The sequence below is a fragment of the Mauremys mutica genome, chromosome 7, assembly GCF_020497125.1.
Source record: "Mauremys mutica isolate MM-2020 ecotype Southern chromosome 7, ASM2049712v1, whole genome shotgun sequence".
Classification (NCBI taxonomy): Eukaryota; Metazoa; Chordata; order Testudines; family Geoemydidae; genus Mauremys; species Mauremys mutica.
The window spans coordinates 81,067,898-81,092,425 of record NC_059078.1 but is presented as its reverse complement, the minus strand read 5'-3'; the positions used below and the strand labels follow the sequence as shown (position 1 = coordinate 81,092,425).

The window sequence follows — 24,528 nt, the reverse complement described above, 5'->3', positions numbered from 1 at the left end:
TGAGTGCCTACCTCAGGGTAAACTGTCAGAAAACAGGACAGAGAGCCCAAACTGGTGGCATGTTCTATAATTAGATTTCACCAAGCAAGTAAGAAAAGTGAACTCCTGGATCACTATACCAGTCTAACCATGGAGTCACAGACAGTCTTGCCACCCAGCCAAACTGTATTTAGTGATAATGGTCACTGTCGCAGGGCAGAGGTATAAAACCTTTGGGTGCCCTGCTAAAGAGCTGGCTTCCCCGTTTCCCTGTAGGGTGGCCGGGTATATGGGCCAAGATCCTTAGCAGGGAGCCCAGCTGCAGGCCCTAATGAGGGCAGGCTCAGGGTGATCTGCTGAACCGAGTGGAACCAGCTGGGTTGATGACTGGGAAGGCGTATAAACCCAGGGGAAAGCTCAGAGGAGGAGGAGGGAGCCAGACAGGAAGATAGGAGGGTTGAGGCTCTGTCTCTGCTGGCTGACACAAGCCTCAAAGGACAGAAGACCCAGTGAGGGGTCAGAGCGGGGAAAGGGTTTGGGGGAATTGGGACTGTACTGCCACTGTAAATAAAAGAACATGGGTGAAGCACCTGTGAGAGGCGTTTGAGACCGTTTCTTTGACCAGCCCAAGCACAGGGCACAGGGACAAGGAGAAGGAAACTTGTGCCTCCCTGTAACAGTCACTTAAACCAATAATCACACCATATCAGGTTGCTCCTAGTCCCAAGAGACCAATCACTTACCCCAGATCAATTGGTACTCCAGATCTTACACCAAAGACAACACTGCCAATAAATTTTATAGTAAACTAACTATAGGTTTATTAGCTAAGAAAAGGAAATGAGAGTTACTGAGAGGTTAAAGCAGGTAAAATATACTAACAGGCGAGTCACCATTTGTAATTCCAAATAATGGCAGTGATGTAATAAACTTCCAGTCTCCCAAAAGTCTTTTCAAGGAACCCAGATTGTCCCTGGGGATCTTGGCTTTGCATCTAGTACACTTCCCTATAAGAGTCCAAACAGAGATTCAGGATCATTCTGTGATTTTATATATATATATATATATATATATATAGCTTCTTCACACAGAAAGCAAGCTGACAGTGCCTCTCCCGATGTGGGCTTTTCTTTTGATGATGGTGAGTAAGGAATCCACTTAGTTTTTTGACCTCTGACCATCCTACATAATGGCCACTTGCTTTGAAATTAGAATTTTCGGTTAAGGTCCTTAATTCCTTCATTAGCATTTCACAAGATTTCTTTGGTGGGTTATTTAATTACAGGGTATATACAATGTAAATGTTTGCTGTTATAATGTAACAGGAACAGAAGAGAAAACAACAAAAGTAACATTCCACTAGTTTTCATAAAGTCTAAACATCTGAATACACACTTAAACAACACTCACTTTGATCTACACTAATACACAAGTAAGTTGGCCTGGGGCCCTGATCTGACCTTGTTCTGCCAGCATCACAGCTTCCCACCAACTTTCTTCTTCTTCTTCAACGTTTAGCCAAACGGCTGGCCATAGCAATCATTCATCATTTAGTCCATTCCCCTGCAGCTGAAAGGACTTGACAGGCTGAAAGTCCAATGTTGGAACAGACTTGATCCACCCATGTAATTGAGGGTCTGCCTCTGAGCCGCCTCCACCCCTCAGTTGGAAGCAGTATGGAGAAGATGCAGCTTGAATAGATCCTGAACTTGGTTCTCATGCCAAGATTATGTTGATTCCATATTTGTCGTAAATAATCCCTGGGCAGGTGCTGCAATGCCAATCTGGTGAAAAACTCTCACATCAGAGTTGGAGAAACAGATGAGTACAGAACCCAAATAGCAAAAGCTGGAGACTGATTTTACAGTTTCATTATTCAAACAAATGGAGTTGCAGGGGGACCTGATCCTAGATTTTGCAGTTTTGTCTGTCACCACGAACCATGGAGGCCAACCTTACTGACTCCTCCTCCATTTGCTGGAGTGCCTCACGAAACTGTCGGGGCTCTGTACTAGAAGAGCAATGTCATCAGCATAGTCAAGGTCTGAGAATGAGAGATCACCAATCTTAATGTTGATGGACCTGATGGAATGCTGCATTAGGAGATCCATTGCCTGACAAAAGAGTGCAGGGGTGAAGACACAGCCTGCCTAACACCAGATACTGATTTGAAAGGTGTCGACATCCAATTCCCCAGATGTTCACAGGCAGTGGTTCCATTCTGCAGCTCACTAATCAAGCCCAGCAGAGTGGTGGGGACACCTTCACCCTTTAAGGCCTTCCATAGTGCAACTTGGTCAACTGAATCAAACGCAGCCTTAAGATTGACATACATTATGTGCAGGGGTTTCTTGAACTCGCAGTGTATCTCTGACAACCAGCAGAGGGCCAAAATGGCATTTAATGTGGAGATGTTCCTCATAAAGCCTTAATATTGGGGGCAACGCTTCTGATGCAGCAGGGGCTCCAAATGCCCTGGCAGAACATGTGCAAATACCTTCTTAGCATGGACAACAAGGTGATCAGCCTGTAGCTCTTACTTTTGCTGCACAGTCCTTTGCCCTTATAAAGTGAGATCACAATACTGTCCTTCCATGCAGTTGGCAAGGTTCCAGTTCTCCAAACCATGTGAAAAATGTCCAGAAGTGTTTCCAGGGTCAAAAGCGCATTTTTGCAGCTGTGGGGGGATGGTATCAGTATAAGCTGCATGTCCATTTTTCAGTTTCACTCATCCAGTGTTGTTGCATCAGTACAAGTATCTGGGTCTGAAACCACAGTGGCTGCCAAATTACTTTGGGCAAGCAGCAGCTGGAGGCTGTTTCAGGATACTGTGATAATGTCCCACGCAGTGTGAGAGGATGTCGTCATCTGATTTACATGGATGACGCTGTCGTTCAAGATTCCATTCATAGCAACTACCACTTGACTGCTGAGCTTGCAGATCACACGGAATGCCAGTTTTAAGTCTTCCCTGGCTAAGCTGAGTTCAACTTCATCTGCCACTTGGTTACAATATGCCTTGTGATCGTGAAGTACCAGGATGTTGAACTTTTCCTTCAGCTGATTATGAGAGCGCTTATCACTGTGCTGGCAGGCTGTGGCCTTCAATTTAAATGTCTAGAAGGCCTCCTCTGATAGCCATGGTCGACATGCAGGGTGCTTATAGACAATCATCTGCACAGGCAATTGACAGAGGATGGATGTCAACAGAGACCAGGTAACCTCGACACCATATGGAAGGTCGGCTAGAGCTGAGAATCTATTGCGGTCGTTGATACAAAACCTGTTAACAAAATCCAGTGCTCAGAGAAGTGTATTGATGTGAAATTTCATCATCATAGAGGGCTTACTTGCTTGTCAAAACATCAGTGCCATGTGGGCAACCACTACGTGGTGATCCGTGTTTGCGGTGCATTCCGTGCCACAATATACTCAGCAGGAGGTGAAGAGACACTTGTGGTCCAGTTCCTTCTGAGTGATGCCATCATGAGAGATCCAAAGCATCCAGTGTATGTGTTGTCTCTTGAATCATGATCTGAGAATGGAGAAATTCTGAGAGGTGCAGAACATGAGCAAGAGGCAGGAGTTATTGTTGCCTGAAACATAATGGCCAATTTCAGTGAGCCAATAACTGCATTTAGAGCGCCCAAGATCACAAAATTATCCTGTGGAGGAACAGTGCGTACCAGCAGGCCTGCTGACAGGGGAGGCCAAAGGGGGCAATTGCCCAGGGGCCCGAGTGATTTAAAAGGGCCCAGGGGCCCCTTGCTGCTGCCGCCAGCAGAGCACCAGGGCTAAGGCAGGCTTTCAGCCCACCCTTGCTCTGCGCTGCTCCCAGAAGAAGCCGGCATGTCCCTGCAGCCCCTGGGGAAGGGGTCTCTGCGTGCTGCCCCTGCCCTGAGCGCTGACTCTGCAGCTCCCTTTGGCTGGGAACTGCGGCCAATGGGGGCTGTGAGGGCAGTGCCTGTGGGCAGTGGCACACAAAGACCCCCTGGGCCTCCCCGCCCAGGAGCCGCTGCCAGAGGGGTGTGCCTGTTGCTTTCGGGAGCCACCCTAGGTAAGCGCCTACCCCCTGACCTCTTCCTTCACCCCAACCCCCTGCCCCAGCCCAGAGCCCACACCCAAACTCCCTCCTAGAGTCCGAACCCCTGCCTGCACCCAAACTCCCAGATCCTGCATCCCACACACACCCCACTCCAAACTCCCTCCCAGAGCCTGCACCCCTCATCTCCTCCCATACCCAAACTCCCTCCCAGAGCCCGACCTCTCACACCCCCACCCAAACTCCCTCCCAGAGCCTGCACCCCTCACCCCCTCCTGCACCCTAATCTCTTGCCTCAGCCTGGTGAAAGTGAGTGAGGTTGGACGAAAGTGAGCGACCGGGGGGTGTGTGTGGAGTGAGCAGGAGGCGGGGCCTCAGAGAAGGGGATGTGGAAGCTCTGCCCATGTGGGACGAGTGCGCCCAGCAGCACAGTTGGCAGCTCGCTGGGCACCAGCCAGCACCGTCACAGCACCGCCCAAATGTCAGGCAGACCGCGCCCATGTAGGCACGGCTTGTGTGTACGTGGGGGCCCATTGACTGTTCTGCTTTAGGGTCCAGAATTGCTGTCAGCGGACCTGCGTACTAGAGTTTCCAATTGATCGTAGAAATGATCTTTGACTAAATCAGCTGATTCCTCTGTTGGCACATAGTCTACGATGAAGCGAGGTGACCATGCTGTTGTACAAGACGTGTAATAAGTAGTCAAGAAGACATGGTCATCCAAATTATCAAGGAGGACTTGACCTTGCCTTGCAGTAATAATGCTACCCCATATAAAAGTGGTTGCGACCGTCAGTATACAGAAGTAATGAATCTTCCACCTCGTGGTGTCCATGATCTATCAACCTTGCTTCTGTTAGGCCAGCAACTGATATGCCAAGACAATCCATTTAGTGTGAGACAGCAACCTGATGACCACGCCTGTAAAAAGTTGCAACATTCCAGGTTGCAACTTTGATGGTTTGGCAGAGATCCCAGCTACGACTGGATACATTGTCACAGTATACTGCAGATGCGCCTGGCAACATCAGAGGATGCGCGTTCCCAGGGGGCTTTGGCATGAGCCCATCACATTTGCGCCAGGGGAAGACAGCACTGGCAGGGCATCTGCAGCTGAGAGTAGGACAGAGCCTTTAATCATGGTGTGAGCACTAAGTTATCGAACATGTTTCTTCACATGCAACGTTTGAGGGCTGCATGGGCTTTGAAGCCAATGGAACTATGCCAATCTACCTAAGGATCTGGCTGGGTGCCTATAGCTGGCACCGGACCCATGGCCACTAATAACTGAAAACATTCTATGATAAGCAGTTTTACCCTCCAAAGCTGCAAACAATTTTACAGTGTGTTTTAGAGCCAGGGCCAAGACAACCCCACTCCTCTCAGCTTAGTCTGTATTTCAAGAAGCTCTGGCCAGTGGGAGGCAATGGTTTCCTAAAGTCACCCACCATTTTGAGGGGAACAGTGCTGGAAAGTGCAAGTGACAGATACAGACATGAGGGAGAAAAAGGCATAGTGTTGACAGCAAAGGATGACGTGAAACACAGAGACAAAGGTATGGAAAGGGGAGGAGAAGCTGAGGGAAGATATAGGGGAGGGGAGGGTAAAGAAAAAGGGAAGTGAGTGGCAGGAAGGTGAATAGATAAGAATGGTGAATTTGAGAATTGGAGAGGAAAGAACAAGAGAGAAGAAGATCTATGAGAAAGATGGGGAGAATTTCTAATGCTGGTGAAGGAAACGGCCACTTGCTCAGAAATTAAAGGAAGGAAAACAATATATCAGAGGTGCCTCATTGCAGTAACTGTTTACTGCTGCTGAGAATGAAGAATTCCTCTCAAGTGAATTAAGAGTAACAGGTATAGAAAGCTTCTCCCCCCTCCACCTCTAGTCTGTCAAACTGCATTGGTTTTATCAGAAAGCTCCTGTTGAGCCCATCTGGTTGATGAACATTCTTATCAACTAGCAAATATAAATGACTTATGGGGATAATATTTCAATGTATAATGACACGGCTATATCTAGAATTCTTTGAAGATCTGTGTTATTAAATATTAAATATCAAAGCTGTAAATTATTGTAGCAGCTTTATATAACTAAATTAAATTCAAACAAAACCTAATTTCCTTAATCATTGACTATAATCCCCAGGAACATATGCTATTAACTCAGTTACAAATGGCACAGAAATTGTATGACTTCAGTTAAGTTATTTTATATCAAATTCTAATCCAGGGCAGAGTCTTCAGTAAATCTCCTACAGGGATTTTAATGCTTCTGCAATCATATTGGTTCTTTACTGGAGAGCTAATCTTTTTATACTCTGTTTTTTCACTCCTGTAGCCATTTCCCTCACTCTCTTACTATGCAGGTATATTCTACCATATACCGTGTTTATAGAGATTTGGCTTTTTCCACACTCATATTTGATCAGAGAGAGTCAAGATTTTTCTTACTCGAAAACTGGATTGAGTATTGGTTTTTTAACACAAAATTGAATAATTCTGCATTCATCTGAAGATATACTTGAACTATCACATGTTGGGTTTGTTTGGTTTTGATATTTTATTAGGACTGTCATAATTGTTCAGTTTGTAGCTAAATATGTGGTAAACAGGCTGATTTCCTCTTCAAGCATCTCCGTGGGAAAAAAAAATAATCACTGACTTCATGTAAACAGACAGCTTCCAGAATGGCTAAAGAATGTTGGTCAGATCATAAACAGCAATTAATTCAATGATGCAGGAAGGGTCATTAGAATTTCTGGAAGCCTATTGGCTTCTCCAGTACTCTTTATTCCAGATCAGAAGGATCAACACATTTTTAAATCGACTACAGTATATCAAGTGACAGTTGCTGATATTTACATATTGCCCAGGACAGATAATTTACTGGGCAATATGGGGCCAGACAAGAAGCTGTTCACCATTTACCTCATTATGGGGTATTGATGGGGTCCTTTGGCAGAAAGGTGACTGAAAAAGGGAAAGAACAACCTACATTATACATCAGTCTGAAAGTACTGACTTGAGAGAGAGCCTATGTCATGGTGGAGAAAGTGTGCCTTACTGTTATATGGAAGAGTTTTTGAGGTAGCAGTTGACCAAAATCCCTTAGCGTGAATGGGGCTAATACCAAATAACTGTAGTGAAGTATTGCCTTACAGTGATATTCTTTCAGGATATTTCAATACAGTGGCATATGAAATGCTAATATCAATGAGCTTTTGAAAAATAGGCACTGTAATGCTTCAACTTCATGTGATATTTGTATTTGACTGTGTGGGTACCCTGTACACAGCAAAACATTGATTCCAGTTACAGGGGCATGGAGAGAACCAATGTTATTGGTGATATTCTTACCTTGTAAAACAAAATTGCACCACAACTAACAAAAAGCATTTCTCCAAGATCTACCTACCTAGACATTCAGTTAAGCAAAACTTGAAAGTCGATATGGTAACTACTAATAATACTACAGACACTGGACAACATGACCTTTGGGTGCAAGACAAACAAAAGTATAACGATATGTGAGCTTAGCTCTGGAAAGTGTTGTGGGATGTTTGGTTGGCTGCATGGCCTCACCATGGTGAACAGGCATGCAAGTATGGACTGCAACTTTTGGTTGGTATTCAAAGCTAGTGAGGTCAATCTAGAGTTGAAATCTGTCTGATAAAGGAAAAAATGTCATCTAAAAATTAGAATCCTATTATAAACAGGCTTCTTTCCCAGCTCACTCTAAAGCAAAGTCCATATACTGTGTAAAGTCAAAACTTGCCCCTTTCTGGGCTTTTGTTAAGAAAGAAATTGACAATAAGATACAGTTCTAGCTCAAACCTTCTCCTCAGGCCTGGTAGTTTCCAGGGTTCCTATTTCAGGACTGTTCACCCTACACCACAGATCCTCTCCTACCTCCTTTATATCTAGATGAAGTAACATGCTATCTACCTCAGTGGGTCCGCAGAACCCAGTTAAATAATTCTGAGCAGGATCAACACCTGTTAACGGTTTCATGCACACACTGCCAGCCTGTTACATTCATACAGTGTCCTTGTATGGCTTCACCCTGGGCTACTTTAGAGGTTAGGTCTGTTCTTGTTAAACATCAGCTTGAGTGCATGAACTGACACCCTCCAGATTCAAAGTGGGAGTGGGGCTATATGCTAGACCATTACAGTGGTGGGCTCTTGATTGAAATTAATTTCCCTCTCAGGGCTAGTCTACACTTACCGTCCGGGTCGACGTGGTGAGTTCAACTTCTCGGAGTTCGAACTATCGCGTCTGATCTAGACGCGATAGTTCGAACTCCGGAAGCGCCGCGGTCGACTCCGGTACTCCACCACTGCAAACGGCGGTGGTGGAGTCGACGGGGGAGCCGCGGAGTTCGACCCCGCCGCGTCTGGACAGGTGAGTAGTTCGAATTAGGGTACTTCGAATTCAGCTACGCTATTCACGTAGCTGAATTTGCGTACCCTAATTCGAACCCCCTTTTTAGTGTAGACCAGGCCTAAGTCTCAGTTGTTTTTGTTGACCTCAAAGGCACTTTGCAAGGCCCATCTATTTACCCAGACGTTTCCTGAGTGGGTGCTTTAAGTAGTGGAAGTGGCTTCTTTGTTTTTCTTTAGGCAGGAGAATTTTAGTATTATTGATCTTTCCTCTCCCCTCCTCCCCCAATTCTAGATATTTGCTCCTTCTATCTGACATTTTTGTAAGGGCACCTAGCGACTGGGATGGGCACACACTATACAACTATCTAAAATAACAGGATTAACCTTTAAGAGACTTCAAGTAGCTTTTGTAAGCTATAAAGCTGTTTCTAACCAAATTGCATTCTGCCTCTCAAAACCAGATCATCTGGAGAGTCCATAAAAGACTTTTTTCTGCCACAGTAAAATCTAAGAGAAAAAGTATCCTTCAGAGCTACAAATTCCAGGGTCCTTATTTGTTGTCGCCTTCTGATTCATATGGAAAAGATGTGTTTTGGGTGGGGTTTTTTTTTTGGAGGGGGGCTGTAATCAGTGCATGCTCTGATTTCTTACACTGAAAGAATCCAGTGCTCTGAATTAAACACACACACAGACACCCATCACTGCTCTGGTAAGAGTCACAAACTGTTGCAAAAATGTTTGCTTACGTCTAGAGGAACACAGGATATGTAAAATCATTAGATAAGCTAAAGAGTCAGACCATTAGGGAGTCAAAACGTACCACAATAGACCTGAGTCTCTGCTTTGATGCTGCAGTTTTATGCCCACGTGTCTCTGTTGAAATCACTGGCGTCACATGGGTGTAAAACTGGAACACCACAATGTTTCAAGTCTAATGTTTAGCTTTCATTTGGGAAACTTTTCTTGCGTGTTATGCAGTGTAAATAAAATTATTCTCTATAACTGAGAAATTGTACTGTGTACATTAAAGCCACTTCACTTTACATACTGTTTCCATGGAAGTTCAAGGAACATGCAAAAGCAAGGAAATTCAGAGTTAACTGGCACAACATTCAGACTTTTGTGTATTTTTCTATTTCTCCCTAATGGCATGAGGTAAGGCTAGAAAGTCAGCCCAGATTTTCGCTTGAGTTCTGTATATTCTTCCTTTTGCTGCTTGGTCAGACTGAGTGCTGAAATTATTTTGCTAAAGCAACGTTTATCAGGAAAGGGGGGTTGTACAACTCCAACTACAGAAGCTGATTCAACTGGTAACTTTTCTAACATCTTTTGCCCTTTGATATAAATGAAACAACAGCAGCAAATGAAGAAAAGGGATGAAAGCAAAGGGATGAAAAAAACTCATCAGACACAAATCTCCAACTTTTCTAATCACTGACTGGAGGATTGGGGGTGGGGGGGAGGGGAGAAGGAGTCCTTTATGTGCCTGTGACTCAATGAGATCAGCCAGTGCTGTGCGGAGTCATGCATTGGACACCACTATAGTTTAAAAGCCTGGTTTTGATTTTTTTTAAAGAGTTTTCAGGAAGTCTGGGGGAGGGGCAATGCAGTTTTTTTGTTAAACTGGGCCCCTTTGTTGAGATGGAACAAGAGGAAAGGTCTATCTGCTTGTGGTGCATACACACATCAGTTATTCCCAGGGAAACTTCCCATCGCCTGTAAAAGGCACTGGGCCACCGCAGTACTGGGAGAGGGGGTGGGGGGCCAGCTGAGAATGAAGCTGCTAGTGCTGCTCAATGCCCTGGTTACACGGCTGCTCTTTGTTCTACACTCTCTGATCGGGGTTTGGAGAGTGACTGAAGTGAAGAAGGAACCCAAGTACTGGCTGCTGGCATTGCTCAATCTCCTCCTGTGCCTGGAAACTGGGCTCACCCTCAAGTTTAAGAAAGGCAAAGGCTACAAATGGTGAGCATATCCCCTTGGCTCCTTCAGGGTGTCTTTTGGCTCTTTGCATGCACACTTATTGCAGATCTGAGGCTCACGCTAGCTGGATTGCTATATTATTTCAGAGCTGAGACTCACTTTAGCTCTGCTACATAAGCTGCTCTTGCTTTGTCTTTGTCGAGATTTCAGGAATTTTTGCATCAACTGCTACAATAGGTTTGCAGATGGGATTTGGTGGGGGGGCAGTAGAGTTTTGGACAAGCCACTGCAAAATCCAAAAGAACTTTTTAAATGGGTAGTTTTGCATCAGGCTCTTTGGAAATCAAACTTTTGTCAGAGAAAGCATTGGAAACTGTGAGAGTTTCATGCAAGGCATTTTTGTTCTAGTGCTGCTGATCTAGAATGCTGAAATAGCTAGGAAGAAAAACTACATAACTCCTTTTTGCCTTTGCTACAATCTGCACAGACAGAATATCTGGGCTCTTTGAGCAACAGCTTGTCAGGTAGCAACTGTGCCAGGGCAAAAATCCTGGAGAAAGCAGGCTGCTCCATGCCATAATTCCAGCAACCTCCTCCTTCTGCTAGTCTCACTGATATCCACAGTTTTCCTGGAATATTATTCCTCATCAGTGCTGGCTGCAACAATGATTACCCTGAACTGACAATCAACAAATAAAGATGTGTACAAGCCACTGGCATGGTATGATGTAGATTCTGCTCAGTATTTCAGTTTCTAATCGGCCTGAAGTTAAATATGGAAGCTACTAAACTGAAAATGTTTCAATATAAATGAATGTGGGTGAGAGACAAAGATTCCTTAAAAACATACCACAGTTTTCCCTAGCACAAGAATTTTACATGTCTAGAAAGTGCTCATACAAACAGGATGACTTTGCTTCTGTCCACATCCCATGTGATTCATTACTCTAAGAGTGAGCCAAATCAACAGCTCTGTGTAAGCAGAGGTAAATGTTTGCATCTGCCAGTATTATTATGGATCTTCCATTTGTAGAAACTCAAGCCACATGTCCCTGAAAGTAAATAAACAGATAAAAAAAATGAAAGATAGTTTTATGATAATAAATGCTGACACCGTTGTGTGAATGAAATACGTTATAAAAGTCCAAAGTATTATTGTGAAGCAAGCCACACACTTGTCACAGTCTAAACTCAAATACCCTCATAGCACTTCCATTAGTCTTCTACCTGAATCCATACCAGGGATGTACTTTTTAAATAATGCAGTAACTGTTTAGTGATTATAGGAATCAAAATACATGTTTATTATATAGAAGTAGTGTAGGAACATCTCATTTTTGTCAACATCAGCAGTTATGCAAAGGAATATTTCACACACCTGTTTTCAGAAAATTCTAAGAATAGTATTAGCTGTGCAAATAAGTTTGCATTCAACAGAAATCAATGAAAAGTCTTGGGGAAAACAAATTGACTCAGGAGCTAGAGCAACCATGCAGAAATGTTTTTTAAAAACTGGACTCAGTCCTGCACCCTGTGACTTCACTGGGAGTAAGATCAGGCGTGATAACAAGAAAGTGTCTAGACATTTGCGGATAATGGGTAAAATTTGTATGAGCACCTAAGTGAACTCAAAGCCTAAGTCCCACTGATGTTTTTCCCTGTAAGTTCAGTTCCCTTGTGACTTGCAAATGGGCTAAACTCCTATATCACTAAGGCACTTTTGAATTTTTTACCCAACATGTTAGTCTGAAGCATATCTACAGGGAGTTGAACTGCTACTTAAAATAGATTAATGATTCTGCAAGAAGTTTAAGGAGAACATTTTTTAAAAAGTTTACAAGTTTGCTATTGTTAAAATCCCACATGACACAAACTGATACCTTCACTAGCATTTTCAACAGAGAACGGATGGAATAGACACAGAGACTGAACTACTCTCACCACTAGAAGGCATCCTTCCAGATGAAAGTCAAGGCATAATAGAGAGTTTACTGGAGGAAGCTTGCACTGCCACTAGTCATGCCCTATCTGGTCAGCGAATAAAAAAGGGGCGTTTGCCTCCAGTGCTGTCAATCTTTTAGACCTTTCCACAAAGCACTCAATTCAGCATACTTTTTTTTTTTAAATCAACTACCATAGAATATTGGGAACAACTAGCCCACCATGTTTAATGGGTATATACAAAGTATCTGCTCAGTCTTTTTTTAATTCCATATAAATTCTAATATCCTCCTCTGTCTTCTTGGTGGGGTTTCCTCTGGGACGATCACAGAAAGTCTTTGCCAAGAAAGATACCCTTGGCAAAATGTTCATTTTGACTGTGGCTCTTTTTCCCAACCAAAAAATTGTATACTTCCCCCCACACTCCAGACCTCTTCATTTGCTCAAACAAAAAGAGATCTTCAAGATCTCTTTTGAAATTTGAATTCCCAGATATCTTATAAAATGTTGCCCATTTGTACCCAAATGTTTTCTGGAGGCATGACTTTTCAGTCTGGCAAATTTAAAGCAAGCGTTTTTCTCAACTTTCTAGAAAAGCTGTTTTATATAGAATCGTAGAATATTAGGGTTAGAAGAGACCTCAGGAGGTCATCTAGTCCAACCCCTGCTCAAAGCAGGACCAACGCCAACTAAATCATACCAGCCAAGGCTTTGTCAAGCTGGGCCTTAAAAACCTCTAAGGATGGAGATTCCACCACCTCCCTAAGTAACCCGTTCCTGTGCTTCACCACCCTCCTAGTGAAATAGTGTTTCCTAATATCCAACCTAGACCTCCGCCACTGCAACTTGAGACCATTGCTTCTTGTTCTGTCATCTGCCACCAATGAGAACAGCCTAGCTCCATCTTCTATGGAACCCCCTCTTCAGGTAGTTGTAGGCTGCTATCAAATCCCCCCTCACTCTTCTCTTCTGGAGACTAAATAACCCCAGTTCCCTCAGAATGCTCCACTAATAGAAGTGATGGTGTTTGGTCAATTAGGAAACTATATATAACATTTATATCAATCTTTGCAGACATTTTTCCTAACAAAAAGCTGGTTCATATAAGGCATGCTGTGAAAAGCACCTGGATAGACAAATGACCCCAGAGAAATGCGGTTTGATTTGGAAAAGAGGACCAGTAGCTTCAGTCTTTAAGATACTGTTTCAGTGCTACTTGACACCAGTCAGGTTAAAAAATAGAGAGATTGAATGGGACTGAATGTTGGAGAAATGTTTGGTGAAACAGGAGATCTTATGCAATATGGTGGAATGTCCACTCATTAGAAAGTATTGGGATGCAGTCCATAACCATATATCACAAATTGCTGGATATTTATTACCAAGTGATCATTTGGTGATCCTTCCTAGCAGAAATAGTCACACAAAAGGAGCTGAACAATTAATCTCTCTCATCTGCTAGTAGTTGCTCACCTACTGATAGTGTCTCACTGGAAAAAAGAAATATAGTCCAACCATAGAGGGATGGTTCAAAAAAAATATGGGAGGTGATTGTTATTGAAAAAATTAACACACCAATTATATATCCAGCAAAATAGACAGAGGACAAATAGATATTTGGCTACCTTTTATTCAATAGTCAGACAAAGTACATTCACTTCCAAAAACCCCCAGCATTCATGTCCAATAACATTTGATAGACATGCCATGTCTGTTAAATATGTGTAGTCAGAGATTTCAGACAATTTAATACAAGCATTAGAAATGACATGCCATGGGTATTAATGATCACTGTGTAATACGGTAACACTTAAATAGAGAGATCTGGTGGCTATATTCCTCTATAATGTCTCATTAAACAAAAGTTCAGCGTCGTAATGATTGTTTTGAGAAGGAGGCATTAATACTGCCTAAGTAAATAAATTCCACTACACTGGATATTTTCCTTCATAGTATTTCACACAAGCATAAAACTTAGATGAGGAAAAGAATATTTGCTTATTTATTTGGATTTTTAAGAATGTAAAGAAGGATCTACCCCAGCCTCTAGATATCCCCAACATTTCTTTAAAAATCAAAATAAAAAACAGCTGGTGCTAGCTGTACCATAAACTAGCAATAACCAGCTAATATAGTCTAACTCCTGGCCATTGTAGGATCGCTTCCTAACTGGGTTCATGGAATTAGCTTTATTCTGAAAATGGTATAAGAAAAACCCTACTGATGCCTCTCTATTCATATTCTTTATGGATATTTCCATGTCAGCTAGCAGGCAGCTGCTAATCCCAATTGAATAATGGAGTTGAGCAAACAGTTCATGCACAAGTTTAGGTGCTGATCCTACAATGCATTGCACATGGAAAGAACTCTGGGCCCACTGAAATCAGTACAAATTGCAAAGCTTGGGTATGTAAAATCACCACAAACTGCTCCTGAGGTGGAAACCAGATACAAAGAATTTTGAGTTAGTTTAAACAATAAATTCATTCAAGAATTTTGCTATCAAGAACATTCTGCAAACAGGAAAAGGGAAAATTTGATGAATTGGGGCCCAACTCTGCAATACACTGCACACAGGATAACCCCTGTGCCTGCACAGAGCCCTAGTTGTACTGTGCTGAGCAGCTACATAAATGTCACAACATTGTCTGTTCTTGGACTGGATATTCCATCCCAAAAATGAGAGTCCTGCTACATGACTTTATCCTTCTAGATTAATACAACTCAATCAAACCTACAAAAATAGTCTAGAAAAACCAACATTGCCACCCATTATCCTATAGTTATTTCCTATAAGGTAAGGAAAATACCCAACAAGTTCATATATCACCATGATTTAGCAGTTGGTAAACACTCCATTCTTACTGATGCTCACTGATTATTCTGTGTAAGGAGATCGCGAATACCTTGTGACCTTCTGGCAATGGGATAGATTAGTGATCTTCCTGTAAATCTGGGAAAAATGTAAGAGGTATGGTACAATGCTTAATCATTGTTTAGGAGGAGTTCAAGGCTGACTGTTCATATATAAGTAAACTCCAGTTATTCAAGTAAGTCAGGGGACATCCAGAACCTCTTTGGATACTTAGAGTTTTAGATAAATTATATTTGGATTTGAGGGATAGAAATGAATTTCAGATCAATCAGCTTAGATAACTGGGTTTACCTGTAGTCAAAAGTATACAAATAAGATCTAGATATCAGGATTTAAATTTATGTATATACATATATGATCACTGCACATTTGGGCAGAGGTTTGTGTGACTGAACAGTTTGCATCAGTGCTTAATTTGTAATGAAAGAGGTGCCAGGGCTCAAGCAATTTTTTTTTACTTTCATAACTGACACAGCAAGCCCAGAGGTGCTGGGGCTATGAACTGCCAAGCCTAACATGCCTGGCAAGCCCTGGCACAAATTAAGCACTGGTTTGCATCATATCTGTCCACAAATTATGGTTAAACATAGTTGCTTGTTGCACTAGCACAGGCAATTTTAACAGCACACATGGAGATTAAATAATATGAAGGAGCTGGCCAAGGAACGTTTCCTCTAGGTTGCTCCTTCTAAAAAGAAAGGCAAGGTTAAAAACCCTGAGCTCAGCTGGGTAGAGACAGCATCATTAGATCAGCAGCATTAACCTGCCAACTAGAGAAAAATTTCCTGTGCTAAAATCCTACAGGAAAGATATGCAGTGTAGCAGTAGCCACGCTGGTCCCAGGATAGTAGAGAGATGAGGTGGGTGAGGTAACATCTTTTATTGAGCCAACTTCTGTTGATGAGAAAGACAAGCTTTCGAGCCACACAGAGCTCTTCTTCAGGTCTGGGAAAGGTGCTCCGAGAGTCACAGCTAAATGCAAGGTGGAGCAGGTTGTTTAGCATAAATCATTAGCATAAAGCAATCACTCTACATCTGACCTATCAATACTCATCCTCAAAGGAAACCCACACAACAGCTTCAAAAGATGAGTCTGGGAGCTTAAATTTATGAATCTGCTCAACAATAAAAATCATGGACTGAACAAAGACACTGGATTTATGGATTATTACAACAATCTCAAACCCACTAACCATAGACACCAACTTCCTTTCTACCAGGGAGGTGCTTGACTCCCTCCACCCTCCACCCCAGGCCTGCCCCACTCCACCCCTTCCTCCAAGCCCCAACCACCACCTCACCTCTTCCCACCCTGGCCCTGGCCCCATTCCACCCCTTCCCCCAAGACCCCACCCCTGCCCCTTCCCACCCCCACCCTGCCTCTTCCAACCCCCTCCCATGAGCGCGCCTTGTTTTCGCCCCCTCCCAGTGCCTCCTGCACGCTGCGAAACAACTGATTGTGGTGGGCAGGAGGTGCTGGGAGGGATGGGAAAGAGTTGATCAGCGGGGCCGCCAGCAGGCACTGCAGGAGAGGGGACGCTTAGCTGCCGATAGGTGCTAAGCACCCACTAATTTTTTTCCATGGGTGCTCCAGGGTTGGAGCACCCAGGGAGTCGGTGCTTATGCCACTATCACTCTCTTTTTGTCCTATGACTGCAGAGGTGTTAATGGACCACTCTACCTTGAATGGCCCCTTAGAATATCTGCTAACTGCCTATGCTAAACATTCTGCTCCACCTGTGTCACAGGGAGCACCTCTCCCAGATCTGAAGAAGAGCTCTATGTGGCTCGAAAGCTTGTTTCTCTCACCAACAGAAATTTCGTCCAATAAAAGATATCACCTCACCCACCTTGTCTTACAGAAAAGATAGGTAGCCATCATGTTTCTAGCTAAGATTGTCAAACATACTAGTTGTTTTCCATTTCACACCTGCTTCATGTTTCTAGGGTGGAAATTAGAATTACTTCACACTCAAAATATGACTACACTTCGATCAGTCTTCTAGCTGCATCTATACCAGGGATTAGGTTGACCTAATGACAGTGCTTGGGGCACAAAATTTTTCACAGCCCTGAGGGACGTAGCTATGATTGTCTCATTTTTAAGCGTAGACCAGGCCTTATTTTGTTCTCTTCTGAAATGATCTAACGTTAAAAAAAATGGAATCAATGACATCAGAATGGATTTGATTTAAATCATGATTTAAATCACTAGTCAGGAAGACTCCATTTAATCATGGATTTCTACATAAAAGTGCATTCTTGTTGGTTGTTATAACCTTAATACATATTCTTCACAACTCAGAGATAGATGTAGGTTTCATTTTTAGAAGGTACACACTACATTTTTAAAGTGATTTATTTTGAAAACTTTTCAGATTAGTTTTACAGCTATATCAGAAAATGAATGCTTATTTGGTTATTTTATTTACCAAAGGTAATTGAAGCAGATATTTATGAAGTTATTGGGAGGTGAACTATCTCCAGTTCAACAGGTTAATTATTAATATTTGGAGGATTTTCTTGCCAGGCTGTATTAGGAGGAGAACATCACCAGACAGACATTTAAAGGGTTTTATTTAACTAAAACAACAACGTTATGTATTCTGGATTTTTTTCTTCAACAGCAAACATATAGTATTTTAACAAAATATGCATATGATTTTTTTAATTTAGTTAAACTTTCAAGTTTTTTAAAATCAGGTTTGTTTTTGTTAAAATTGTTTTTAACTAAAATAGTTAAATAAAATTTTTTTTAAACCAAAAATTAAATTGACTATGTCAGCCGGGTCAACATGAGAAACTTAAAATATTGGCTTCTGCAGCTAACTCAGTCATCTTCACCTTCATTTTCCTGTTTGTACATAATCTGGAAAAGAAAAACAAGCTTTCCTGCTTTTTCAGGTCCCAAACGATTTCTCAATTTGGAATGAACTAGTCCAAAGGAAGAAAATATTCTTTCTACACTGGCAGAAGAAGCTATTGCTGTTAAAAGTGATAGGTTTTTCCCTTCTAGTGAGAGAATGGTATGGTAGATCTCAAATCAATGAAGGCTACACTCAGAAAGCCCTCAAGACTTCTGGAATATACTGCTCAAACAGTTTCACTTTTCTTTCTACTGCCTGTCCCTCCCTTCTCACATTTATCTCCAAACTTCTTCTCCTTGTCCAGATCTATTCCACCCCCAACAATCTTCTATTCATTGAACTTTTTGAAACTTTGCACTTTTAGAGAGAGGTAAGGGATTGACTCTGTGTACACAAATTTGCAGAGGGACAGTAGGGTTGAGGATGGTTATTTCTCACCTCTCTCTATTATTTATTTATTTTAAACCTTTTTTGCTGTTAAGAAGCATGTTATCTCTGGAGAGACAAGTCCACAGTTTGAGAACTGCAAAACTAAGCATCTCTGATGGTATCTTCTAAACTGAGCACTGAGTCCCATTGGGTAAATAGAAAGATTAACCTAAATAACCTATACAGAAGCCCTTGGAACCCCATAAGATTGGATCCCTAATCCATGAACTATTGGAACTCATTTACAAAACTTTTCTTAAACATTACATGACTATATTGTCTCATACTATAGAATTAGAATTTATAATCCCTGTTGCATGATGAGATATCTTTGAGCTATAATGCATCTTAATTAAAACAATCTTTAGATAGGTTTTTCCCTCAAAAAGCTTATAAAAAAACCCCAATTTAAATTTAAAAAAATCTGATTTTTTTTATTTTTTTTTAAAAAGTCATTGATTTTTATACATGCTGAATGACATTGAAATGAAGTAAAAAATTAAATAAATTTAAAAAACCGAGGAGTAACTGGTTAGTTTTGAGGGGAGTAGCATCAGGAGTTTGATTGAGCCATTTTATGGCAGTTCAGCAAACTGGTACTTTTCTCTGGTAGCAATCATCTCTTGCTCCAGAAAATAAGCTTGATTTTAGCCCCTACCCCAAAATCTTTAGCCTTTATAGCTGCAAAAATAACCCTTCTAACCTTCAAAATGTAAATTAGTGGAGTGATGTCTGCAGAAATCCTGAAACAATAGCTCTGCTCGCCTCAGTCAGTGTTAACTATGAAATCTAACAATGATAATTTAAGTGTGAATGTTGTTAACTATTTCACTGCTGCCCAAAGCAGCAAAGAAAAAATGGAATTGGTCATATTATGAAGATCTGCAGAATCTCATTTTGAGATGAGGGTCACAAGAGGGTAGAGCTCTGACTGTGGGTGGAGCAGCTGGACTGACTGCAAGCCAAAAACTGAGCAGCTGCAGCAAGACCACCTAAATTGCAGAGCAACAGAAGGTCAGAGGCTGTCACCACAAGATCAATTTGAGCGAAAAAGGCTGCTTTAGGGAAATAACAACAAAAGTATAGTAGAGGGGCTAATATTTCCTATTATACCTGTGAACATCTTTAATTTTGCTGTCACACCGTCATGGTGAAAAGTTAGTTAAGGCTGTTTCAAGCTGTTTCATGTGATTTCAGGATTTAGTGATCAGGAGTAATGACAACCAAATAAGTTTCCTCAGGCTTGCTCCTGCACCTGTGAAGTCAAGGGGAATTTTGTCATTGATTTTAATGGGAGTCGGATTAGATTCTTAGGGTTTGAACCAGTGCCCACGGAAGTCAGTGAAAAGACTCCCATCACTTGAAGAGGCTCTGGATCAGGCTCATTCAAAACAAGATATTAGATGGAATACTAACAACATTGGACCTGACTCCTGGTCCAAAAAATGAAGATGAAGAAAGTGTTGACTTGCATTTTATTGGGAAACCTGAGCAACAAACACAAGAACCAAAAAAGGGGGAAATGTGCATAGACGGCATGATAAAATTCCTCAGCGTCCTTGGAAAACAATGGCCAGCTCAAGAAGCTGAATGCCACAGGTGTCAGAAAGTGACACTATGAAGATGATCAAAGCAAGCAGAGGTGACACAAAGTGAAAGGGAAAGCAGAGAGATCCACAACAAACAAGGTTACAGAACTTCCAGTGTAAGTGACATGCATATCTGGCCAGTATCTTTATAAACAGTTTTAGTCCATGTTGAAGGATTCTTTGGGGAGGAAACATTTGTTTTGTTTCAGGATATTTATACCTTTGTACTTACACATGGACTCTGATCTCAAACTCCTTTTACACCTGTGTAACTCAGTGGAGTGATTCCTGATTTACACCAATGTGAGATCAGAAAGAGGGCCTTCAGCAAGAGATATTTATATACCCACTTCCACACAGAATTGAGTGGGCAAAATACATGAATTCAAAGAGAAACCTTCATTTTGTTTTTGAAAAAGGTTTTTAAACAAACCTAATCTTTGAGAAGTTGACTAGTAAACCCGTGTTAAGACATACATGTATTGATTGCATTAGGAATTCAGTGAGAATGGCAGCTGTTAAAGTGTTAGTTGCAGTTACCCCTCTCCCTTATATTCCATATGGCAGAAGTCACAAAACACTTATTAAATACAGTTCACACTGAAAAGTAACATTCTGAATGTTCCACTCAGAAAATGGTAGGATATATGTGGTGCTCATACAGTGTTGAAGCCATCTTTTCTTTTTCTTCACAGGTTTTCTCCAGCAATATTTTTATATCTGATTAGCACAGTACCATCATTATGGCTACTAGAAACTCATCGTGAAACTCAGGTATTTCTGGTGGTATTTGAACGAAATATCTGGAAACTGATTCCATTATTCATAGTCTGTCAGGTCTTATTTTTATTCTTCATTCCATTCTCTGGTGACACTCAGGGCCGGCTCCAGGCACCAGCAAAGGAAGCAGGTGCTTGGGGCAGCCAATGGAAAGGGGTGGCATGTCCAGGTCTTCGGCAGCAATTCGGTGGCGGGTCCCTCAGTCTCGCTCTTTCTCTTTGAGCTGCCGCCGAAGTGCCGCCAAAGAGGAGGAGAGGGAGCGGAGGATCCGCCGTCGAATAGCCACCGAAGAATGAAGCAGCACGATTGAGCTGCCGCCGAAGTGCCACCGATCGGCTTTATCTTTTTTTTTTTCTGCTTCGCTGCTTGGGATGGCAAAAAGGCTGGAGCCAGCCCTGATGACACTACAACTACAGCTCCAATAGTAACATCTTTTGATAATGTTGGATTGGCAGCACTTCATTAAATTTGAGACCAAACTCTTTGGTATTCTGCTGATGTGGGTGGAACTGGAAGTCTCAAGATAAATGATATACAGCCTTGCACTTCTAGGTTACTGGTCTGAACCCAGCTTAGGCTGGCAATGGCATTACCATCAGACAGCTGCTTGGTGGCTTAGGTAAAATACAATACTGGTTCCGGTCCAGTTCTTAGCAGACAGGTACCATGGTCAAGGTCGAGGCATATTTGCCCACTATTGTTAGGAAGATTACACAGACACAGTCACTGCCAACCCTGTACTCCTGATGGATGTAATTTACCCCCTGTCCCACTTTATCCCTATTTTGAGGGTTTAAGTAGAGTTAAGTGATGCATAGGCCTCCTGCTGGCCCTCTGACCAGAGATGAACTGACTTCTATGCTCTCTGATTAAATAATAGAGCCAGTCACCAGAGCTCCTACATGTGTGATGAAGCAAGGACAGGGCCTGCCTGCAACAAAGCTGGATTCTAGTCCTAGCTCTGCTGCTGATTCCCTCTGTGACTTTTGGAAAGCCACTTTTATCTATGCCTTATTTTCTCTTTTTAAAAAAGTATACTTATACTTACTCCTTTTTGGGAAACATTTTGAGATCCCTGGATTAAAGGTGTTCTGTTAAGGCTAAGTCCTCTTGTTATTCATGAGGATTATGACAACTTTCCATTTCAAGAGTGGAATCCTCAGCTGCACCAAGGAAAAGCTTCGGGTAGTTGTGAGTGGGTATGGGAAGCTGCAAATGAGTCAGCTGCAGCTTTCCAATCACTAAGCCAATTCTATGCCAGTTCCAGCCCTAGTCCATATAGTTCAGAGCAGCATTAAGGTTCCTTCCTGTCTTTGATGCACCCCATATGCCAGGTGGTGGGGGACCAGTAGAGCATAGAACAGGGCTAAATATGCCAGCTCTTAATCAGCTAATGATTCCTCAGTGCTGGATGATTGTCATCTCCCCAATTAGGACATCTTTAAGTCCCCTTAGCACTGCCAGAGTGGCACAAAGGGGTTTAGCATGGATCAGGATTTAGCCCCAAGAGTTGCATTAGAACTTCCTCAGAAGAGCCTGAGAGGATCGTTAACGGAAAGCAATAGAAAGAAAATGGATAAGTTTGATTAATCAAACACAGAGCCTCATTTTCTCCTTTGAAACATTGTTAGATCACAGAGAAGCGTTATCAAATATTCAAAATTGCATTTGCACTGAGATTGCCTGAGGCTCTTTCTAAACACAGGAGCAAGAATTTATTGTCTTCATGTTTGGCACATCTTCCTAAACATTTGTGAACAGGTAAAGTGGATATTGAGAACATTTGTAATGATTAACTCTGGGCTAAGAAACAGGCTAATTTTATAGTCAAAGGCAGTAGATTATTTCCCAGAATGATGTTACAACATGGCATACTTTGTATTTTATTGATATACTGCTGCTCTGAATTAAAGCAGTACTATATCAAGTAAATAGTTTAGCTTATTCCTGGAGAGGGATAGAGGATTCTGAAAGTACATATGACCTAATGGATTCGAACCAAGACCTCAGGGAAGGCCATCAGTCCTGTTAATAATTAGGCCAAAATGTAGCACCCAGTCACAAGTGCTACTCTTTATAATAAAATATCTTGTGCCTTTCTTAATAACAGGATCAAGACCAGGCAATTGTGCAACAACTACAGAACATTTATTGAAAACACAATAAAAAGGTTTTGTGGTAACTGAGACAATAAATACTATTAAAGATTTTGCTCTCAGATTGAATCCCTAAAAGTAAACATTAGCCCTCCCACCCCACATAGTAATTATTTAGGTCATAATGTAATGTGTACTCCCCTACCACTGAAGAGCATGGAAGTTTTGCTTCCATAAATATCACAGGAATGGGCACAAGTAATAACATACACACACACATACAATAAAATACAAGGCATTTTCAATATTTCACATTTCTGATATATATATGTGTGTGTGTGTATATATATATATGTGTGTGTGTGTGTATATATATATATATATATATCAGAAATGTGAAATATTGTGAGTGCCTTGTATTATTTAAAGCAGTGATTCTCAAACATTTTTTTTTCACAGACCACTTGAAAATTGCTGATGATCTCGGAAGACACTTAATGATCTTTCCAAATGTTGTTTGTACTGTTAGCTAACTATTGTAAAGCGCTTTGGATAAAAGTGCTATATAAAAAAAACCTTAATAATAATTAACTTTTTTTGTTCTATAAAGAAAAGCCCACAACTCATATTTTAATATCAGTAGTCCTACCTTTCTAATGCGATGGATGTGCCCTCTCTCCCCCACTGTGGCAGCCACAGAGCAGGGGCTGGGAAGGAGAGGGGGTCTCTCACCCACAGCCGCAGCCCTGGAGCTGGTGAAAGTTGCCTCTTTCTCTGGCTGCTGCAGCCCTGCACATCCCAAATTCCCCCCACCCCCTCTTCTCACCCTACTACCCCCTCCCACCTACCCTCTAGTCCCCCCAAGGCCACCACTTCACCGCACATATGCATCTTCCCCAGGGTCCAGCACCTAATTAGTGGAGCCACACCTGCGCGACTCCACTAATTAGGTGGGTGGCCCTTCATTCTCTTGTGTGCAGCCGCCCAGGTGCGCACCATAGAGGGAACTATCCGCGGACCACCTGAATGGAGCTCGTGGACCACAGTTTGAGAACCTCTGATTTAAAGCATGTTGGGATGCACTTTTTTAACAGAGGGTTATGGTATAAAGTCAGATTGAACTGTGTTGAGTAAAAAAAAATTACTGTCAGTAAAATCAGTGAATTAAATAGCAAGGTAGAAAAATGACAAATATTATAATCTGTAAAAACACAGATTTGAGACATTCCTGTTTTCTTCCTAAAGCTTAAGGTCCCAATTGAGCAAGCCACATGAGAATGTGTTTAAGTGTGGTGCTGAATAGAGAATGACTTAAGTATATGCTTAACTTTATGCACATGCTTAAATGCTTTGAATCAGGCTCACAGAGAGCTCACATGTACTCGAGCAACAGCCCAGTTAAAGATAAATTTCCATTCAGTACAAAAGAAATCATAAGTTGTGCCAACCAAATATTTATTTTAAACAACCCTAAACAGCTTAAGAAGAAACCAGAATCCATCCCATAGACAGAACTGGTGCTTTGTACTACATCTGGCAAAGTTTTGTGGATGAATAGTTTGTTTATTGCAAAACACAGCTTTGGGTTGACAAACTGTTTGCAAATTTGGGTAGAATATG

At 41.9% G+C, this 24,528-nt stretch overlaps 1 protein-coding gene across 1 annotated transcript in view; it reads left to right on the top strand.

The window, feature by feature from the left end:
- Window positions 1–10,109: 10,109 nt before the first annotated feature.
- TMEM26 (transmembrane protein 26) overlaps window positions 10,110–24,528 on the top strand; it is a 28,190-nt gene continuing 13,771 nt past the window's right edge. The window contains exons 1-2 of the mRNA XM_045025765.1: window positions 10,110–10,373; window positions 20,728–20,806. Of these exons, the coding sequence (XP_044881700.1) occupies window positions 10,183–10,373; window positions 20,728–20,806 (270 nt within the window). The 5' untranslated portion in view covers window positions 10,110–10,182. The remainder of the gene's footprint in view (window positions 10,374–20,727; window positions 20,807–24,528) is intronic.